Below are 22,892 nucleotides of genomic sequence, written 5' to 3' on the forward strand. Positions count from 1 at the left end.
CAAATCTGATCCATTTTGCGAAGTACAGTTATCTAACAAACAGGAGCATAATTTGTCATGTGGTCATCTCCTAAATCATACCCTATCAGGAATGTACCTCTCAAATGCCTTTTCCATGTTGCGCTTTTTTTTTTCAGCCACAGGCTATTTCCTAGCATCATACATCAGTTTCAGAAGGGACTAGGCATTATCAACATTGACAGCTATAAAGTTATAAAGGTATAAAGTTATAAAAGGTATTCTTGCAGAACAGACCCCGTCAATGCTTTTAGAATTGTGTTGAAGTTCAATTAGGCAAGATGGGCTACATCCTGCCCTAAGTAGCTGAAAATGATTGGAGTAGCATTTGCATAGTGCTTACTCTGGTCATCCTGGCAGTGCAGGGCTAAATAGCTCAACCAGTCACTAAATACAGGCAGGGCAGAAAAAAGAGAAGAGAGAAGAGAGAAGAGAGAAGAGAGAAGAGAGAAGAGAAGAGAAGAGAAGAGAAGAGAAGAGAAGAGAAGAGAAGAGAAGAGAAGAGAAGAGAAGAGAAGAGAAGAGAAGAGAAGAGAAGAGAAGAGAAGAGAAGAGAAGAGAAGAGAAGAGATCTTCCTACACATGACCCACGTATTACAAGCTCATAGGGACTTCATGTGTCATAGATAAAAGACAGCTGAGCAGCAAGTTCTGAGAAGGATTTGGAGTCAACCTGGCAGATAAAAGAAGGGTTTTCTTCCTGATGATTTGCGAGGAAAAGGAAAGCCTCCCAGATTTGAAGGGTCAGGCCGCTGATAGTAGGAACCATTGATCAAGCCTCTTTGTTAGTTCTCATTTAGTAAGATGAAGAAAAGTAAAATCTTCATGCCTCAGCACCTGAGATGGCTTCTCTAACTGGGAGGAGCAAACGGGCTGAGAGAGTGCCTCTGCTATTCCTGTATATGTGATAGTGGTATATGTTCCCTTTTCTGTGAGCACTGCATGATGCAAGATATGCCCTAAAGGACAGAACTGGGTAGAATCCCCTATGATTCACACTGCCCACCAATCCCTCCTTCAATCTCCCTTGGAAATCAAGGGACTAAAGGTCTGGCCTAAAGGTGTGTTTCACCACACCTGTTCTCACTTCTTCTCAAGGGGGGCATGTGAGCTTCTCTCAAACATCTCTCAATTGGCTTTTCTCAGCTACTTTTCCTGTCTTTCATCACTCCTACCTGGCATGTTTCCAGAGTGCATGGAGAAGAGAGGCATAGCGATTGTTGTAGTGTTTGTACGTCACTGGCTATAAGGAGTTCCCCAGAGCAGTTGCATCCAAAGCAAAGGTGAACTGGAGGATTGGTTTTGGGGGAGGGTGGAAGGGAGGGGATTGCCCTTAAAGAAAAGATACCAGAGGTAAGGAAAAGTTAAGCAGACAGGAAAAGCAGCAGCAGAAGGAATGTATACAGAATGCATACTTTGAGAAAAAATGTTACATGTTATCAGTCTCTCATAGAACTTTTCCTCAATAAATCTCAAACAGCTCCAAACTAAAGCAGAGAGAAATGTTAAGTGGCCCAGAGTCACTGTCAAGTGGCTTCATTTAAAAGCCATGAAGTCATATAGAAGCTAAGTCTGCTGAGTCCTTGCCCCATGCTGTGTTCTTTCCTTGCCAAACCCTCTTTGGCCAAGATATTCAGTAAGCATTTCAGCATTTATGTGCAAATGTGTGCTTTCCGTGTACAATTATTTCCACAGAGCTTCACTCTCTTTCTAAGAGTGCCCTGCAGGAAACAACATGAGAAAGCATTGGTCCAACCAAACCAAAGTCTGCTAGGTCTAAAAAATGTCAACATATTTCCTGCTCTTTCCTTTATTGATCCTGACTCTTTCAAACTGTTCTATTATATCAATAGCTTAGAAGCACACTGAAGGTCCCATTTTGCATTAGCTGAAAAGAGAGGATAAAATGTGTGCAGAAACCAATGGAGTGGAAAATAAGTTTCATAAATAGAAAGCATGGGAATGCTCAATATCCCTAGTGACGGTAATACCGGGGAGGGAATGAGAGGTCTCAGAGGACATTAGCTCAGTCTGTAGGTCGTTGCCATTTACTTTCTAAACAGAGATGAATTAAAGCAGGTACATTCATAGTGGCTTGCTGGGGTTGCTAATACAATGCAACATTGGAAAGCTTTTTACAAAAGGCTGCTCTGTAAACGTGCACTTTTGTTACCTCTTTCAGTCTTGAGGTAGAAAAACAAAAACTGCAGAGAAGTAGATGAATGATATTTTTGTCTTTAAAGCTTTAAATTAAGATGTCCTATTTTTTCCCCTTTCTACTGCTTTGTGTTTGTTTGCAAATTTCTTTTAAAACTGATGACATGTCCTGAAATATAGTCTAACAGATTCTTTATCTCCTTTCAGGCTTGGGGAACAAGTGAATTTCTTGTTGCAGTCCACTATTTACTTTTAGAAGTAGTTAAAGACTTCTCTTCTTCACCTTCCTCTTCTGTTTAGAAAGCAGGTACAAATAACTACTCTGGATGTACAACTTTAATTGATAAAGATAAAAAAGTGACTTGTATGTGACAGAAAAATACATTTCTCTAGAGAATATTTGAAGTTTTGCACTCAGCGTGTTTAGCTTGTTAGCAAAACTAAACTAAACAGGAACTTGCCAACTATGTTTGTTTATTGAGAACTTGTTGAGTGTTTTCTAAATGTCAAAATTATCTAATATTTTAATGCTCTTCTGCATATTCAGTCTGAGGAGAACTTACTGTTACTGATGGGGTTTTTTTCTTCTTTGGTATTTGTATACTGGAAGCTTGCAAACAAATTCAGTCCAGCAGTTTTACCTGCAAAAATTTGCATAAAGCTTTATTGATTATGGTTCAGGTGGCTTTCAGAGATGTTTGTGCAAAATAATAGTTACATGGGTTATAAAATCCTGCAAAATTTAATTTGAGACCTTTTGCTGATGACAATGAATGAGTTCCACTTTTTTCCCTTCCCCAAAAGTAGTTTTCCTACTAGATGATAAAGATACTGAGATTGTGTTGTAATACAAAAATTAATTTTCATTTGGAAAGAAATTCTATGTTTTAAAATTAGAACGTTTCAAAATATATACCCTCCCAGAATATCCAGATTTCAGAAGAAACAATTACATTTGATAGGTTTAAAGCGAAACAGGACGATTAATTGTGAAACACAAATGGAATGTGAAAACTTAAGTGCAGTTATATATTATATACAGCATAACTTTACTTTTGACACAGTCCTACTTTACTACATAACATGCAGTCTTACTTTACACTTCAGATTAAAACAAATCCAAAAATTCAACACAAGAAGTCTGTTTCTGAGAAATGCATATTTCAGATTGAAACCACCATTTTTCATGCTAGTGCTAAGCTTACAGTCATATAATTGGAAGGGTTTGGGTTGTTCACTTAAAAATACAGCAATATATTGGCAGGAGTCACATATCATTCTGAAGGATGTATATTCCCTTAAGTTGCTGTTACGGAATTCTGTGGCAAATTCAGAATTATTCGGAAGCACATGATGAATTGATACATGTTCAAACCTATAGAAGACATATGTTTATCAAACTAACAACTAAGATGCAGCCAATAAAGAAATATTTAAAGTTATTCCTTTTTCTGCATTTCAGTTTCTGTAAAATTCAGCACAGCTGGCACAGAATTAGGAGGTACAAGGTAAAATGACCGTCAAATATCTAGTTCCTTTAAGAAAGGAAAACAGAGTTTGAGACGACTTGGTGCAAGGTGGAAAAAGCCACGGGTCTTCCCTTTTTTGTTTGCCAGCTTTGTTAGAGATTTTGTTAAACTGTCCCTTTTTTCTGCCTGAGTCTTTACCTGCTTGTCTTTATCTTTCTTCTTCTCACAGAGGTTACTCTATTATACATACACACATATATTTTGGCTGCTCAGAGCATGTGGGGTTTCCGTTTCTTTCTGCTTTTTCCAAGAGAATGGGGATTGGGGTGGAGGCAACTGTTTAGTTCACTTTAGCAGGAGACATGGAAGAGAGCCAGCATCCTGTGATCAGCCAGCTCTCTCTGCACCACAGTTTAGGAATCACTCTGCTAGGCAGTCGATTCCTCAAGTTGGTTTTCTGCTGGTGCTCTCTTTCTGCCAGTCATGCTGAATTAATGTTTATACAACCCCACTGAGGTGAGCAGGGCCACCAACATGTCTCCATCTAATTCAGCTAGCTGGAGAAGAACCAGAGGCTCCAAACCATTGCTGAGTGAAGTAGCTGTCTTTTCCTGTTTTCAGTAAAATCCCCATCACAGTGAACTTACTTGGTTATTGCCAAAAGAGAATTATTGGTAAAATAGCTCATTTCTTTTGACCTCTAAATGTTTCCAAAAGCTCTGAGTAACTGATTAAGAGAGGGATCTCAGCACTATCCTCATACAATGTATATACCACTGCTACATGATGTTTACATATCCAGTGTTTTACTCTCAGTTTACTAAACCTCTAAATCCCAGACAGAGAAGATTGCTTATTTTTCTGTTTCAAAATCCTCCAGTCTGTTTTTATAATGATGTAAAATCAGTGTGATATTTGATCATCAGTATCAGCAAAGTCATGCCTGATTTGCAGAATGGTCTCGGATTAAGATTGTACCAATGCACACAAAAAGAGCTTGACCAAGAGGGCATCTGGTAATACAAAACCATATAAATAAACATAAATGCAGAAAATTGGCCTTTCTTCCTTCTTTTGGATGTTTCCATAGCATTTTTAGCCAGCAAAGGTTGCTCATTCAATGCACAATAATCTTAAGAAAAAAGCATGCTTTTTTTTTTATAAACTGCCTGTACTCCTCAGTGGTTTTCTCTTGGGCTTATAGGAAAATTCAGGCTGGAAGGGACCTCAGAAGATCTTTAATCCAACCTCTTGCTCAAAGTCTCATCAGCTATGAGATCAAACCAAGTTGCTCAGGGCTTTGTTCAGTCTGGTCCTGAAAACCTCCAAGGATGGAGACTACACAACCTCTCCGGGCAACCTGTTCCACTGCTTGACTGTCCTCATCAGGAAAAAGCTTTTCCTTATATCCAGCCTGAGCCTCCCCTTGTTACAACTTATGCCTGTTGTCTCTGATCTTTCCACCATGCCCCACTGTGAAAAGCCTGGCTCCATCTTCTTGATGGCCTTCTCCTAGGTGTCTGAAGGCTACTGAATTTCCCTCTAAGCCTTCTTGTCTTCATGAAAGCGTTTATTGCTTCAGGAAATTTTGGTTGGCCACAAGTGAACACTGTTACTTGTTTTAGTGATTTATCTTCAAATAATTTCTAGATTAATTGGAAAGGACCCTAGTGTTTACCACATTGCAGAATCAATCAGTGGCCCACATTTGTAATGCTCTTGAGCCTGCCTAGTCGCCTGTGAAACAATATTGCTAAGTACAGAGGTTCTCGTGCATGACTGACTCCTGTCTGTTCACCGTGATATCTAGCTGCTGGTTGTTTAAATGTGTATATGATAAATACAATTTATTATCTCCAACCAGAGTAAATCCAAAGATCTTGTTTGTGGAGATTTCTTGGGGCAGTAGCTCTAGCGCTAGATGTCATACAGATATTTCCAGGATTATTCTGTGACAACCATTATGGGTCATCTCATCTCTCATTTCAGGGTATTTCTAATCCTCCCATATAGTTTATTGCAGGAGAAGATAGCTATCCACTGAAGTTTCTTACAGCAGCATAGCTTCTGGGAGGGCCAGGGTATGATCCAGATTTCTAATGAGGACCAAAAGGCCTGTTCTCATCCTGGCTGAATCCACCAGGGATCTCTGCACAGCTTGGAACCATGCTAGTAAAACCAGCCTTAGGCTTGGACATTTGTTTCCATTTGCACCACTTCCTGGCCACCACAGCCTTCCAGGGAGCTCCAAGGAGAAAATGGCACAACCTTATGTTGAGTTTCTCTTGCTTGGAAGACGGATGCTCTACCAGTTCAATGTCCCATTTTCCCTCTTGTGCTTTTTATGAAACAGGTTTAAAGTGGAATAATGAGGTTCACACATGTAACAGTCTAAGCATATTTTGTAATATCTTCCCAACTAAGAGATTTTATTGTTCTTGCCTGGTTTACTCAATCATAGGATGCAAGTGTTCTGTATCAATAGTATAAACTGAGGGCATGTCAACAGAAGATGTTAAGCTCTTGTAAGTGCCAGCTGTACCAGCTATTCAACTGGTGAATACAGATGGCAACAAAAAGAAAATCTGAGAATGACTTGATAGCTGTAGCATGCTTGGTAGCTCTATATATAATTTATTTGTCTTTTCAAAGTTCACTTTTAATAACCACAACAATTGAATTTCTATTTTTAGATGATTTCATATTAATCACTTTTATTGTGGTTTAAATCAATGTTAAATGAACTTTTTCCAATGTTTTTTCTGTTTCACTTCCTGTAATGTTTGCTCTGAAATTTCACCAATAAGGCAAGCAATGTAAACTAGAAAATTGTAACAGTTGTTATTGGTGCCTTGAGTTGACACCAGCACAATAAAATTGAAAAATTTAAACTGGAATTTTGTTTTCCCTTGCTCTCAGGGGCCACAACCTGAGATTTTCTAAAGATTGTCTTCTCTTCATGTTTTTCGGCAGCTTAAGTGCTTCATTTGACACAAACAGTGAACTAAGTAAATACTTATGTTTTGGGTCATGGGTGGTTTACACAAATGTATTTATATTGATAAAAAACGGAAACAACAAGGTACACCTCCAATACAATAACTATAGAATTAAAGGAAACAGCAGCTTTTTCATGGAAACTAAGAAAAATACCATTAAAATCTTGAGACTCTTTATAACCTATATCTGAAAGGGCTCCATCCTTTCACCTATGTGAGTGTACATCAGTAAGTCAAAATGGTTGGTTTAAGTTTGGAGTGAGAACAAAATCAACAGTAGAAAATTGCCAGATGGCAGTGTCAAGCTTGAATAAATACAATAAGTTACTGTTATTTACGTTTTGCATACTTCTAAGCAATTTCCTTAACTCTCTCTGAAATGCAGAGTTTAAAAGTCATGTGTGGTGCAAGGCAAATTCAAAACAATTCAGTGCTTCCATGTACAAGTTGTTCAGGCTGGATTCATACCCTGTGGAGGAACAGGTCCCTGGATCCTTGCATTCAGGTTGTCATCTAGTTCTGTTCAAAGAAATTTGTTCCAGAAAACTAGCCCTAGAATTTGTCTTTCATCAGAAATTTGAGTAAGACAGGATCAGCCAAGGTATCTTTCAACCATTTCATTGCTTATTTTAGAAATAGCTTCTTTGTGTCTGTAAATAATTCTGCTACTGATTATAGTGGTATTTTTTCTGGCTTTTGAAATACAGAGTAGGAAACCATGTCAGTTATTTTAGGCTTATCTTTTATTTAGTATCTGTTCATGTTTAAGAATTGTCAGGAACTGTAAAGACAACAGGTTGAGCAATTGGAGAACACTGAATCCTTTGATTTGCTCCAGGTAATATGGTAGACCAGGGTGTCCTATCGATATCTGTCCTTTCCAGAATGGCTCAGATTTTCTGTGGGATAGGCTAGGCCCCAATGGGTCAATCACATAATATGTCAGCCTGGGGGGAGGACGAAATGATAACTGAAGCAATAATCAAGGAGACCCTGGTCAGATCTGGATTCAAAATACATTTTGTGAGAACTACTTCCTAGATTTGAGACTAAGTGCAACCTTGCATTCAAGGTTGGCAAGAAGCACTGGAACTGTAAGATCTTTGTGTTAACTTCCAAATTCAGCTATTCTCAAGAGTGGTTTTGCTTTCAACATTTTTTATTCATAATGTTTTCCCACTTAGGTTTTGTTTATTTTTTTAATCAGAAGATGGTTAGAGGAACACCAAAAGAATTTAGATTAGACATTGTGCTTTGTCATCCCATCATCAAAAGTGATCTGCTAATATTGTTATTTTGGCATATTATATTTATGCCTTTTTACATGGAAGCCAAATTTCATTTCCCATGTGGTAAGGCCTGCTGAGCTCACTCTGCCAGATTCAGAACTCACTCGGAAATCATGAGTCTTCAGTTTAATTCCAGATATATAGATTTGAGGAGTTTTTTATCTGTGAAAAGACATAAATTCTGGTCTACTGTAAAGAATCTTGCTTTGTTTATTTCCTATATTGTAATCTAAAGCTAGGGCAAGAAAAACTTTGCAAACAGAATATTGATGATTTGTATAATTTGAAATCTATTGCTATATATTTCTGTAGCTTTTCCATGGAAGTAAAGAAGACAGTATCAGCCACTTACTTACAGACTGTTATGTTTAACGTTTTGGAGCACACTGTTCTATTTAGCTGTATGGAACCATGCACATTTGTGAAAATACTTTCTTAAATGTGCACTTCATAATTTTGCCCTTACATTTACCTGTAAGGTCATTCAGCTGGAAAGTGGTTCGTCCTGAACTGCACACCTGCTCTGCATTTTCTCTTGCACATACAATTGACTATTTTATTTTATTTTTTTGCTTCTTTCTGCAGAAAACACTGCTTACTAAGTCAGCCACAGGACACATCTTATCTCGTATTCTACATATCCCTTACAGTTCCCTCCAGCTGTCTGTTATGTTTTATTTCCCATTAATTGATTTTTGTTGCCTGTTTTTTTGAAATGCTTTTCAAATAATAGTAGTGGTAAAGATGATAACACCTCCTCTGACAGGTGATTAGAAAACATTTCCCTTGGCCAACCAAATAGGATACACCTCTAATGTGACATACTTTAAGTAAGAATGTCTAAAGTACAGCAGTAAACACGTCTTGACAAGTTCAGTCACTCAGTTTGCAAAACCCTCAGAAAATTAGGATCCTACAATTAAGCCTAAGCATATTTTTTTTAAGGAATGATAATTTAGACTTCCAAGTTTGGCAGGTGGAATGCTTTGTTGAACAAAGCAGAGGGGGACCTAAAAACATTCACTGATGTATTTGTTCATTAATAATTTAGTTAATAGTTTATTACGTTTAATCATGATACCTACTTCAACTGGGGGAATCTGTCTCAGCCCATCAAATGCTATGTGAATGTGTCTGCATCCATTCCAGAAAATCAGTAGGCTAGCACTCTCCTGAACTGGTAGAAGTAGGTCCCATAAACTATAACACAAGAAATGTCTAGATGTCTCACCTGTGACAGGCAGTGTGACAGGCAGTTGTGCAAACAGCCCAGGCCCATCTACCCATCACATTTTTCAGGGTACGGAACAACAGGTTGTACCTTTCAGTTATGGAAGTCAGAAGCAAGACAGAGTCTCTTGCTAGAATCTCTGAAAGTGATTGTTGCCCTTAACACAGGCCACCAGAAGGTCTGCCATCAGTGTTGAGTAAATTTGGCATCTCAGTTGCTTCAGAGCAGTTTGCTTCATAATGCTATGGCAGGTCAATATTATCAATTCCACTATAGCTTCTAGCTCCCATATGTTTTACTACAGCTAAAAGAATCAACAGAGCACCAAAGTTCTAACCTGAATCTTTGCACGTTGCACTTCTCTACTAATCACTTTCTCTCCCCCAGCTGCAGCAACAGAGCAATCCCAAACAAAGTCCAAGATGATCTGTTGGGAGCTTTCCACAAAATGTGTCACTTTTCAGTGACAACTGGCCTTCTGCTGCCAGTCTTCTTCTGGGTGGGGATGTCTGGCCCTAGGTGAGGATGGCAGGTACAGAGTTTTCCCAGAAATGAATATGAATAAAAACAGTTTTTCATTTGAAAGTAAGTGAAAAACAATCCTGAATATTAAGCAAAGGAAGGATATCTGTATCCAGAACTATTTAATAGGAAGGGAGTTTGGTAACAAAATCGCAGCCCTAGCCACCCAGTTTTCTTGCTGCATGTGTATGTTTTCTTTCAGAAGCAGTCCAACAGAGATGCCACTAAGGAAGAAGCCATAAGGCTCTTCCTAAAGAAAGATATGCAACCACAGCTCATTTTCAGTGCATGAAAATCATTAAGGCGCCCATGATTGAGTCTGTGGTACGTTTTTAGCTAACGATTAACCTTTAGCCCTCCTTCCCCCTATGCGTTTGGATTAAAAGGGCAATATGAAGAGCGAAAGCAGCAAACATGAGTGGTTCATTCCCTAACTCAATGGACTAAGGGTTTTTCCAAGTGTGGAATCATCTGACAAAGAATTCAGGACCAGTGGGCCAGGTAGTGAGGGGACTGAACTTATTAGGTTTAGAAAAGAAAGAGAAGCTGTCTTGTGACCAGGCTGAATTCAGGATGTTTATGAACTTCATCATGCTGTGTTCACTGGTACCACCAATGTTTGTGTGGTACAGACAGCAGCTATTGACTTTTCCATTTATTCAGCTCCATACTTTTCTTTGTTCTGGGGAGTCTACTATAATTAGAGAGTTTATAGTGTTTTCTTATACAGAAGTCTAGTGTTTAGAGTAAGGCTTTACTAGTCAAGACTTAGAGAGTCTGTTCCTGGCTCTACATTTGTGTCACCCTGGGTAAGTCATTAAACCACACATTTACCTCAGCTTCCCAGCCTGGAAAATGATACCTACCTCAAAGGGCTTGTGTCAAGCTTCATTCATTTGATTGAGATCTCTGGATAAAACGTGTTTTAATAAGAGCAAAATATTATGATTCACATTCTTATTAAGCCATAAATGCTCTCCATTTATTTTGGATAAAGAACAGATGTGGAGGGGTAAAATTTGTCTGTGTTTGTCTCATTTTATACAGGCCTGATGCCTGTATGTTCTGTTAAAAAAATCCCTGTGGCAGTAGCTGGGGGTGTGATTGCTGGGTGCCCTGGCTAGAGCGTGCCTTGGAAAGTAACCTAGTAAGGACTGAGCAGGGACCTCAGAGCAGCAGCAGCAGCATGCCCCTCCTCATGGTGCACAGCCAGCAGATCAGCTGGACTCTGCTGCTGGTACTAGGATATCTCTTTTACCTCCTCCTGGGCGCTATGGTGTTCCAGCTGCTGGAGAAGCAGGCAGAGGCCCACTCTCGGGATGAGTTCCAGCTGGAGAAGCTCAAATTCCTGCAGAACTACACATGCTTGGACAGGCAAGCCCTGGAGCAGTTTTTGCAGGTAAGAGGAACAGGCCCCCTAATTTTGGCTCGCGATTATTTTGGCTGGAAGCAATGATACTGTTTTGTCCAAATGTGTCATTAATTGATCTATTATCTGTGATAATAAAGGACTAACTGTGCTAGAGAAAGGCAGAGGTTTCTCAAGCTCCATTCACACACCTCTGCAACTTTACCTTGACCTATTGCACTTCTATCTTTTTCCAGTCATGAACTTCCAAAATACACAACTCTGCTGATGCACTTCTATGCTACTTTGTAGTAATTTCAACTTTGCTATTCTTGTCTCCCTTTTTAATTATTGCCTGGAAATTATGCATGGGGGGGAAAAAAAACTTACAAGGAGCAGGTTGCCCTGCCAAGGTACTTCAGCCCAAGCCTGTGCAATTTCTGCGCATCTTCACTAATAGGGATTGGCTGCTGCCCTTGATAGTGGTCCTGCACTTCCAGACCTCTCAGGAAAAGATAGAAGTCAGCCATCATGAGCTGTGTCTTTTTCTTCATCATTTATAATGAGTGATAAAGAGTTCTTGTTCAATACGGTTTGAGAATGAATGACTCTTCAATTGCATTTTAATCTGTCCCTCAAAACAGGCTGGAGATGAATTATAAACCCCTCCTTGGTATTATTATAGAAATAGTCTATCATTCTAGGATTGCAAGAATTGGAGAGAAATCCTTGAATTATCACTTTCTTCATGCTCAAAATTTCTCCAGCCACAGAGCTGGGTGCGTAAATGGTTCTGTTCCTATCAGGTCATTAAACCACCCCACTCAGGATGCAAGTCTGCACTGTCTCAGTCAGAGGGCTTCTGCCAAGGTATATGCTTTTGATCAGCAAAGAGCCTAGATTCTGTAAATGGATTTAAGCAAACAATAAAATCCAAATCATAAAGAGAACAGAAAGCACCTGAACCACTTTCTACAAGGACAATGTTCTGATGTCTAATCCTGTGATATATGACTTGTGGAACATTTGTTGTTATCCAGAAAACAACTAGAGTTTTCAAGAACTTAAGTGCCCAAAAATGTGCCTGTGTTTCTCAAATACAACAGCTGGAGATATTACCTGTCTTTTCCTTGTCTCTGCGGTAATGATGGTAGAGAAGAGAATCCTGATTCTCATTCTCAACCAAATTGGGATACTTCATAGGATTAAAAGGTTTAGTTCAATCTCTGGTACACTAGAAACCTAAGGGGAGGAAGGTCAGATATATCCAAATTCTCCTTCCTCTTGCTCCAGTGGATCTTCGTTAGTGCAGTGGAGCTACTCAGAGAATCACATTTTGCTGAGTCTCAGCTGAATTAGATACATTTCACTTTTAGCTGTTCCAAACAAAACCAGCTGAGGGCACCAAACAATCAGCTACAATGCACCAAACTTCAACGTAATCACACTTAATCCTCAAGGGAGCAGTGAATGTAAACACAGGTGCCCTCTAACTCCCCTGTCATTTATAACCCCTCTTAAGAAATTTGTCCAGCTCTTACTAGTAACAACGAATAGAATTCTTTTCGGATTAAATCTCTAACTCTAAGACCAGTGCAGTGAAGCAATTATCTCTGTAGATTTTTACTGTATGGTCAAAGAGGCTTGTTCACCATGTCAGAAATTCTAGACTGAAAAATGACAGTATTTGTGCTATGGTGAGATACCACCACCAGATTCAGTTTGCTCAGCTGACAAGAATACAGTGTCTTTTCTTACTGCTAGTTCTTTAAACCTGAATCCTAGAATCTGAGAATCGACTTGTGGCTTATTTTTGCATATCCATTATCATTAGTAATAGACTTTACATATATAATTCATTAACTTTTGACTTGATTTTGCATGAAGCAAATTCTCTTTCTTATGTCCATGATCTGCATTGGCTCTGACTGTCTAGCTGAGAGGTGGCCCTGGGCTGGAGCTGAACAGCCTGGAGCTTTACAAAAGTGCAAATCCAAAACCCATGATCTATTGTATCTTGGGTAAACATACTTTTGTCATAAAATTATGGCATACTGACAGTATAAGCAAGAAGCAGATTAGCTGAGTAAGAAGGTGTCTTTTTAAATTCCCTTTTTTGATCATGCCCATACTTTTTCAGACCTAAGGCAAATGATATAAATACTGACTGAGAGGGCCAAATCTTTGTCTATTACCACAGGAGATTTCAGTGCATATTGGGAAAGGGACAGATGCAGGAAAGGCAGGCAGCTGGTACTCTCTCCACTTCCTACTATAGCTTTATGCAGACCTCATACTTTTACTGTAGGTCATAGCAGATTGCTTTTTCTTACTGGTTACTTCTGGTCCCAAAGGCAACTGCAAATGTTCAGCAACCATTCACCAAGTGTTCTGTTCTCACTTCAGCCATAACCCCAACCTGAGCTGTAGACAGAAAGGAGCTAGGAGCCGCTATCCTGGTCTTTGTCTGAAGCAGGAGCTTGTTCAGGAATGATCCTCCTGCGCCCCAGCCATCTCTCTCATGATGTTGTGCTTAAAAGAAACTCTGTCATACCAAGAAATCTGAGCTTGTCAGAATGTTTGAAGTGTTCAACATTTAACACTGCCTTCCTCTTTCCTTCTGGCTTTCATGATGTGGATGTAGCACCTCTGAACTTGTGTTCATTGAAATGGAGAGAACTGAGAAGTGTTCCTTACAGGGATGAATTGAACCTGAGATTGTTTCAGACATTTCAAGTGACTCACACCTCAGTAGCTTCTGAGTATTGCTTCTAACCAGCAAATAAAATAGTCACCTTTAGATAATCTGATGTGTCAAATTCTTCCCATTCTGAGGACAGGCTTTTAACAAATAGTGTAAGGCTCTTTGTGCTATTAAAAAGAAAATCTGCTGGCGCTTCTATCATGAGATCACAAGTGACAAGATGCCCAGCACCAGAGACTTGTCTGATGGACTTAACCAATGCTGTAGGATTTGTTAATGAAGGAATAACATTAGCTATTAAACTTAGGATACTCATTCCACCAGCACAGAGCAGCTACTATTGCAGAACCTCTGCAAAATTAGAAGCTCTATAATGGATATGTTTATTAGATAAGCAGTCTTCTGGCAGCAGTCACGATTTGAATTAAGAAAGAATATCTTGCTTGGTATCATACTCCTGGAACCAGTTAAAGCTGAGATTGCTGTTGAGTCCTGCTCATGTCTTGCATCATACAAGAGTACCTGGAAGACTACAACTGTGAATTCACAAGTAACTCATTCAGTCATTTGATAAATGTGACCTGGACCTCAAAATAGATATGTAACAAACAAGGAGATTCTCCAAACCCCACCCAGTCCATTAGCAGAAGGCACCCAGTCTCCTTCAGAACAATCCTCAGAGAGGGCAGGGAACACAGTCATCACTAAGGTGGCTGGCAAGATATTTAATATATAAATAGGAGCTGCAACTCTTCTGCACGCTATAGCTCTGGTCCTCCAGTAAGAGCTCTCTGGAACAGCAGAAAATATTTCATTAGCTAATCTTTGAGACTAGAAGCCTGGTATTGATTGAAAATGCTGAGAAGCCATAGACAAAAAACAGTAACTCATCCTCACTTGTGCTTACATGGAGGGACTAGAAGTAAGCATGTTCTCAGTACCCTTCCCCCAAGCAGAAACATACACTTACACATGCCCAAATTTAAAATTGGAATGGGATGGTTGGGGTAGGGAAGGAGAGAAGAGGAACTGCCTTTGTTTTTTATGGCATCACCACTTCATTTTCCCAGTTTGATCACTTTGGGCACTCCCTCTACTCCCTTCCCTTCAGCCTTCAACTAATTATGGAACCGATCCTACCTCAGTGGTCAGTTCTCCAATTAAGAGAGTTGAATTTCCCAGCCAGCTCTATTTCACAGAACTTTGCCATGCCAGCACAACACCTCTCTCAAGTCCTTCTAGAAAAAGTCTAACCTGTCATCTTCACTGCTTATTGCACTGCTTGCTCAAGATCAAAAACAATATTTACTTCTCTGTCTTTTCTGACATTCTTCCTGACTTGGTCTAATGAGTTGCTCATCTTTGCTCCTCTGGCTTCTTCTGCTTCAGGTGCTCATGGAAGCATGGGAAAAAGGGGTCAACCCAGAAGGAAACTCTACCAATCCCAGTAACTGGGATTTTGGCAACTCCTTCTTCTTTGCAGGAACTGTTGTTACCACTATAGGTAAGGTACGCTTTTTTTTCTCATGAATCAGGGGTTCCTCCAGCTGCCCTGTGAAGCACCCAAAATGTACCATTGTTGGACAGAATACTCCAGCAAGAGGATCTTGACTACTCTGCATTACATTTTGCCATCAGTTTCCAATTATACCTGTTACTGTTATTTTGTACTGTATTGCACCTACAAAACTGGCCAAGTGCCTACTTGGTACATGTAATATGATTTTGTACATGCACAGCACAACTTCAGGTTGTTTTGAAGAACTCAGTTGCATTCCCCACAAAATCAGAGACTCGTGGAAGATCAGCATACTCTTTAAGATTAATATTTTTCATATTAAATATTCTATTAAATGTAACAAATGTACATGGTACTATCAGAAACTATGGCAATTTGTAGACAGAATTCAGTGTGGAAAATAATACACACAGGCCTCCAGGTTGCTGAAGCTTAATGGAAGCCTTGGAAGCCTTGGACGTTCCCATGATAGTTTGAAAACTGACTGTAAAGCCTTTTCAGGTAGCCTTTTCCTTCTTTTATTCCAGGCTATGGCAACCTGGCCCCCAGCACAGTGGCAGGGCAGGTGTTCTGTGTGTTTTATGCCTTGTTTGGAGTGCCGCTCAACCTGGCCTTCCTTAACCAGTTGGGAAAAGGACTCAATGCTCATCTGATTACTCTGGAAAGATGGGTGCACAAGCCAGGCCGTGCCCAGGTACAATGTCAATTTATCATTAATTTCCATTGTTTTAAAGCTGAATAAAGCTGTTTTCTCAGATAGGTAGTGCTGCTGCTAGACTGAGTGTCAGAATGTGTGCCCACATTCTCCAAATCACAGCAATCACATGACCCTCTGTATCAAAAGAATGATATATTTATACATGGTGGCTTTAAAGCAATTAGCTTTTGCCTGAGGAACTCCAGATTTGCCTTTTTAGACCCTGATTCAATAAAATTATTAAGCAAGCACAGTCTCAATTTTGAGCAGGGTCTTTGAGCTCTGCTGACCTAGCAGAACACATGCACATACACGCTTTGCTGAATCAAGCTCGTATTATCTAGCCTACACTAGTATCTAGCTCAGAAGTCAGCTCTACACTGTGCAAAGACAACTTATTTTTATTGGCCCTGTTAACCTGGCTTGAATTATTTTCCCTGATTGTGCCAGCAATTTACCACTTCCTTCCTTTTCCCATATTGAATTGTAAATAAATATGCCTCTCCTTAGTTATAGTTTATTGCTGAGTCACTGAGATATTCCAAATGTATTGGAATAAGGAAAACAGTGATCATATAAAGTACTTGAAGGTCATTTATAAATTTAGTGCACATTTCTGAGTAAAGGTTCCATGACCTGACCCGTTGAGTTAAGGAAAGGGAAGATCCGATACGTTTGTTGCAGCTATCCTGAATGTCACGTCAAAACATCCAAAAACACCTCAGAGTTCTGGCACATGCCTTTTTCTCTTTCACATTTGTGAAATCTCTGAATTGCTGTATTCTTTATCTACACTGGTAAAGATTTGCTGGCAAAGCTATATGGGTACTATCAAATGCAGACTCAGTTCATATGAATAACAAGTTCTTTTGCTGCATAACCTATGTCTCTTCCCCAGATACAGGCAGCTCTACACTAAAAAGATTTCCATGCTAGTATAGCTGCAACTTTCTTGAGATTTGTAATGGCACTTCAGGGATGTGATTGTTTTTTCACACCTAAATTAACACCTCATTTCTGGCAGAACTTCCACGATCAGATGGAACTCTGGAACTTTAAATGCTTGCTCACTCTGAAAAGCCTCTCCCAGGAAACGGGGTCATCTCCTTTCAAACACAATTTAATAACACTTTTGGTAATTAATTACAACTGATTCTTCCTGACTTACACTTTCCTCTACCTTATGGGTTTGTACCAGAAAGTTCTTAAATGCCAGCTGAAAAAGTAATATTGAGCATTTCAATATAAAGTTTTATGCAAACTTTACTATCTAATTAAATGTTATCACACTTCTGAAATGAACTAAATGAGAACAGAAATCAACTATAGCACATCCATCAGTAATTCTCAAAGTGTTTTGCAAATGAAGTCCATATTATTATACAATTGGAGAGACAAGGTACATAGTATAGAAGTGATTTGTCAAAGTCACCCAGTAGGCTCACGTCAAATTTCCCAAATTTTAACTCAGTGAACCATTTTATGTATGAGATAATGCAGAGAGAGACAGAAAAGAAAATATTACCTGGACTTTCCATTTCATAAACCAAGTGGTTTGATTTTTCATCAAGTCACAATAAGCACATGCATAGCACATATACTTTGGTTCAAATGCCCATGAGGACATTTTTAAATGATTGCAATGAGCTTGCATCAGACCACATATCACTAGTCAAAAGTTAGCCAGTCATGAGTGAGTTCCTTGGGAACCCAGGAGTTCCTGATCCTCAATCCTCAGATCAAACCATGAGGCCATTCCTCTGTCATGACCCATCGACTGCTCTGTGTACCTAACTAATGCAGCCACGTGTGCTGTAACTTAGCTGCCCTAAACGTCTCCCAGAAGGCAGACGTTTGTACTGAGAGATACAGATCTACCCTGTGCTGACAGAAAAAAGTTCTGCTCTGAATGCTTCTAAGTTTAAAATAAAAGCAGGCAAACTGATTTCACTTAAATTTCATCCAAACATTTTTGGCTGAGCCCTTGCAAGCCACTTTATAAATCTTTGGAAGCAGCAGTGGTGAAGAGAACCCTAATTTGTTCTTGCCAATCTTTGTATCACGAGTTATGCAATATTTGGTGCTTTTCCTAAAAGACTCTCTTCTTGGAGCCAAGTGATTATGAGAGCACCTCAGTTTGAACTGAAAATGTAAAGTAAGCATTTAATTCCTGTGGTTGCCATAGTAATTTTGGAACTATGGCTTGAACGTACTTAAAAACTCATAGCTTAAAGCATTAAAAAAATCCTTTTTTTCACTAATTTTGAGATTTTTTTGGACTCATGATTAGCTCCAGTATCTATGTGCAGCCTAAACAGAGAGGTCAGCCTGCAGTGCATGGAAGTATCAGTTTATTTTTCCTTTCTTGTACATTGCTCCCAGCAGTAGTAGGTTTGTGATCCAAGAGCAAAACAAAACCAGCAGTTTCCACTGGACACATGCTCAGTGCTGCTGAGCTGCCATCTTCCTTTTCTCTTGCAGATATTTCAAACGCTGGCAATGGCCATCTTCCTGACCACTGGGACCTTGCTTTTTCTAGTGTTCCCACCACTGGTCTTCAGTTATGTAGAAGGCTGGAGCTATGGAGAAGGCTTTTATTTCACCTTCATCACCCTCAGCACCATTGGATTTGGGGACTATGTAGTAGGTAATAAAAAGGGTGGACATGGATGAATTTTACATGTCTGTCTGCATCCTGACCCCACTGGGACGAACTCTGTTGAAATTAGTTACTCCAGTATAAACCTAAGTATAGAGAGCATGGATACCTATTCCACTATAAATCTGGTACAAAGAGAGAGCTGAACCAGATTACTAATAATGAGATAATTTTATTGTATTTTTTGATACAGACATGTTTCTCTTGGCAGCTTAGCTGAGATTCACTAAACTCATTTCACATATGACATTGAACACTTGTTCAATAGTAACTATGGCCAAGCTGGTATGAAGGTGATCCGTGGGTGACAGGTGGAATATAAGTGAAATCTCTTTCTTGGTATTAAGCCTAAGAGCCATCCTCTCCTAACAGTGATTTGTTTCAACTACTGCCTCCGACTCCCAACAAGAAAGAGTCAAACTTTTATGAAATTATGTCAAATATGAAATATTCAGTAGTTACAGTAGGGATAATATTAGTCACAACCCTGGGAGGTCTGTGAAAGAAAATGAACCCAGTGACAGTATACTGTCTTCAGGGATCTGAGCTGAGACATAGCAATAGAGACATGTGAGGGGCTATCTTTCCATCAGCTTATTTAAATTAATGCTTTTAATACAGGACATATAGTGTGCTTACTCATTAAGAACACTAGGATCTGTTACTTCACGAGAGGTAGCTCTCCTCTCCTAGAAGCAGTAACTATGTCCTGAAAGGAGAGAACAAGCCCATACCATCCTGAATCCAGGTACCATGAAGTTTCATGATGATCTGGACGACAGAGACTAAATGGATGGCTGCAGTGCTGACTGTATTGCCTCTGTACCAGCTGCGCCAAGTGCCCATTCTGTGAAAATATCAACCTGGGGGTTAAGACTCCCATATCCACATACTTAAAAATGGCTGCATTTACCAAATAACATTCTCCAGGTGATTTTGGACCTTGTGTACTCAGGTATATCACACTACAGAAATAATCATTACCTCACTGAGATGATTTTTTTCTTTGTCAGTGCCAGAAGCCTGGGCTTCACAGATTTGGTGCCAGCTGTTCTAGGCTTAACTTGAAATATTAGAACAAAAGAAAACCAAAAAAACAAAGGATACCCATAGATCATATAAGCCTGTTAAACACACACCTTTGCCGGTGTGTGTGTGTGTGTGTGTGTGTGTGTGTGTGTGTGTTTGGAATCTTTTGGTGTGTTGTCTGGCTGTCCAAAGCAGTCAAGATTAATATTCAGATTTTCCTGGATTTTTCAGGCACAGATCCCAACAAACACTATATCCCAGTATACAGGAGCCTAACTGCAATTTGGATTGTTTTTGGTTTGGCCTGGCTGGCTCTGGTCTTCAATGTGGGAGCTGACATGATGGAAAAATTCCTTCAGCTAAAGTGGCACAAGCCTGACTTAGGCTTGGCAGAAGGAGCTGCCACCAAATTGGAAGAGGAACCTGATGGGCCTAGAATCCACACACCTAGCTGAGCAAGGTACACAGAAAGCAGTGTTGAAAGAGCAACATTTCCCATCTCTACATCTCACACTAAGCAAGCCTGATGGACAAAGGACTAAACCACAGGTTGTGGACTATTTCCTGAGGAAATATTTCAGATGCTTGGAAATTTCCATGCATTGTAAAGGCATCTGCCAATCCAAAGAAGTGCCACTCATGGTAAAAAAAACTGTCCCAGAATTCATTTAGCATTTCTCACTCAACAATGCCCTTGGGCAACTTCCCCTGAAGTAATTAATTACTACCCTTTTACTGTTGGAATTCAGTTCTGATGGTCAGCAGTCTTTAAAAAATCCATGGTGGCTGCCTCCCAGCTCAGATGAGAAGACCTGTCACCAAGAGTCTTAAGTTGAAAAAGCAAGTACAAAAGTCTTTCTTCACTTCCAAGCAGAAAACAAACAAAAATCCAGAGAAATAACAACAGTAGTGGCAGGCACTTAATGACATCCATCCAATGAATCACAATCACAGAATGGCTGAGGTTGGAAGGAACCTCTGGAGATCATCTAGTCCAACCCCCCCTGCTCTAGCAGGGTCACATAGAGCATGTTGCCCTGGAATCTGTCCAGATGGCTTCTGGATATCTCCAAGGATGGAGACTCCACAACCTCTCTAGGCAACCTGTTCCAGTGCTCTGTCACCCTCACAGTGAAGAAGTTTTTCCTCATGTTCAGATGGAATTGTCTGTGTTTCAGTTTGTGCCCGTTGCCTCGCGTCCTGTCACTGGGCACCACTGAAAAGAGTCTGGTCCCATCCTCTCAACACCCTCCCTTCAGATACTTGTACACATTGATAAGATCTCCTCTCAGCCTTCTCTTCTCCAGGCCAAACAGGCCCAGACTCTCTCAGCCTTTCCTCATAAGAGAGATGTTCCAGTCCCCTAATCATCTTTGTAGCCCTTCGCTGCACTTGCTCCAGTAGTGCCACATCCCTCTTGTACTGGGGAGCCCAGAACTGGACGCAGTACTCCAGATGGGGCCTCACCAGGGCTGAGTAGAGGGGGAGAATCACCTCCCTCGACCTGCTGGCAACACTCTTCCTGATGCACCCCAGGACACCATTGGCCTTCTTGGCCACAAGGGCACATTGCTGCCTCATGCTTAACTTGGTGTCCACCAGCACTCCCAGGTCCTTCTCCGCAGAGCTGCTTTCCAGCAGGTCAGCCCCCAACCTGTACTGCTGCATGGGGTTATTCCTCCCCAGGTGCAGGACCCTGCACTTGCCTTTGTTGAACTTCATGAGGTTCCTCTCCGCCCACCTCTCCAGCCTGTCCAGGTCTCTCTGAATGGCAGCACAGCCCTCTGGTGTATCAGCCACTCCTCCCAGTTTTGTATCATCAGCAAACTTGCTGGGGGTGCGCTCTGTCCCTTCATCCAGGTCATTGACAAAGAAGTTGAACAAGACTGGACCCAGTACTGACCCCTGGGGGACACCGCTAGCTACAGGCCTCCAACTAGACTCTGTGCCACTGATCACAACTCTCTGAGCTCTGCCATTCAGCCAGTTCTCAATCCACCTCACTGTCCACTCATCTAGCCCACACTTCCTGAGCTTGTCTATGAGGATGTTATGGGAGACAGTGTGGAAAGCCTTGCTGAAGTCAAGGTAGACAACAGCCACTGCTCTCCCCTCATCTACCCAGCCAGTCATTCCATCATAGAAGGCTATCAGATTGGTTAGGCATGATTTCCCCTTGGTGAAGCCATGCTGACTACTCCTGATCACCTTCTTTTCCTCCACATGCTTGGAGATGGCCTCCAGGATGAGCTGCTCCATCACCTTTCCAGGGATGCAGGTGAGGCTGACTGGCCTGTAGTTCCCTGGGTCCTCCTTCTTGCCCTTTTTGAAGACTGGGGTGACATTGGCTTTCTTCCAGTCCTCAGGCACCTCTCCTGTTCTCCATGTCCTTTCAAAGATGATGGAGAGTGACCTAGCAATGACATCTGCCAGCTCCCTCAGCACTCGAGGATGCATCCCATCAGGGCCCAAGGATGTGAAGTTTGCCTAAATGATCTTACCCAATCCTCCTCAACCAAGGGAAAGTCTTCCTTTCTCCAGACTTTCCCCCTGGTCTCCAGGGTCTGGAATTCCTGAGGGCTGGCCTGAGCAGTAAAGACTGAAGCAAAGAAGGCATTCAGTAACTCTGCCTTCTCTGCATCCTTCATCACCAGCGCCCCTGAAGCTTCATCTGATAATTGTCTGAAATTAACAGCCTTCAACCTACATATGAAATGATAACACTTATTTAGTCCCTTGACTAAACACTTAATACTCTTTAATTGTGCAGAAATTATGTGTCTATCCAGCACTGCCTGACCTGTTATAATTCCATTCAGAACAAACTGACAGCTGAGAGCAAGTTGTTATCTCAATTCATTTCACAACCACTTGAAAACAGCAGCACTTCAAACCAAATCTTAATGCAAGCAGACTTCCTTATTTCCAACTAGTTCACAAATATGTTACACTCTGGTATTTGCTTTGGGCCAGTTAACTGAAGAACTGTCACGCACTATACAGAACTGATGCGGTCCATTTACCTCTAAACAGGGCTGACAGACTCTCTGTTAGATCTGGTCTTTGGTCATGTGCATAGCAATACCAGTGAGAATAAGGAGTTTGATTTTATCACAGTCATTTCAAGTCAAAAGTAGCAGCAGTCATCTCCAAAGGGGCAGAAAAGCTAAAGAAGGACATACAAGCACCTTGTAACATGCTTGTTACTAAAATATAAAACTGGAGTTACACTCTGTATTGAAGTAAACTAT

At 40.6% G+C, this 22,892-nt stretch overlaps 2 protein-coding genes across 2 annotated transcripts in view; both read left to right on the forward strand.

Moving 5' to 3' along the window:
* The window catches only part of KIF6 (kinesin family member 6), a 182,345-nt gene extending 178,374 nt beyond the window's left edge, over nucleotides 1-3,971 (forward strand). The window contains exon 22 of the mRNA XM_067293186.1: nucleotides 2,383-3,971. Within this exon, the coding sequence (XP_067149287.1) occupies nucleotides 2,383-2,399 (17 nt within the window). The 3' untranslated portion in view covers nucleotides 2,400-3,971. The remainder of the gene's footprint in view (nucleotides 1-2,382) is intronic.
* A 6,900-nt stretch (nucleotides 3,972-10,871) lies between these two features.
* On the forward strand, nucleotides 10,872-20,096 carry KCNK16 (potassium two pore domain channel subfamily K member 16). The gene is made up of 5 exons (XM_013943817.1): nucleotides 10,872-11,084; nucleotides 15,127-15,241; nucleotides 15,784-15,950; nucleotides 18,435-18,600; nucleotides 19,873-20,096. The coding sequence occupies exons 1-5, from the start codon at nucleotides 10,872-10,874 to the stop codon at nucleotides 20,094-20,096; spliced, it is 885 nt and encodes a 294-aa protein (XP_013799271.1).
* Nucleotides 20,097-22,892: the final 2,796 nt, after the last annotated feature.

Source organism: Apteryx mantelli, chromosome 3 (assembly GCF_036417845.1).
Source record: "Apteryx mantelli isolate bAptMan1 chromosome 3, bAptMan1.hap1, whole genome shotgun sequence".
Classification (NCBI taxonomy): Eukaryota; Metazoa; Chordata; class Aves; order Apterygiformes; family Apterygidae; genus Apteryx; species Apteryx mantelli.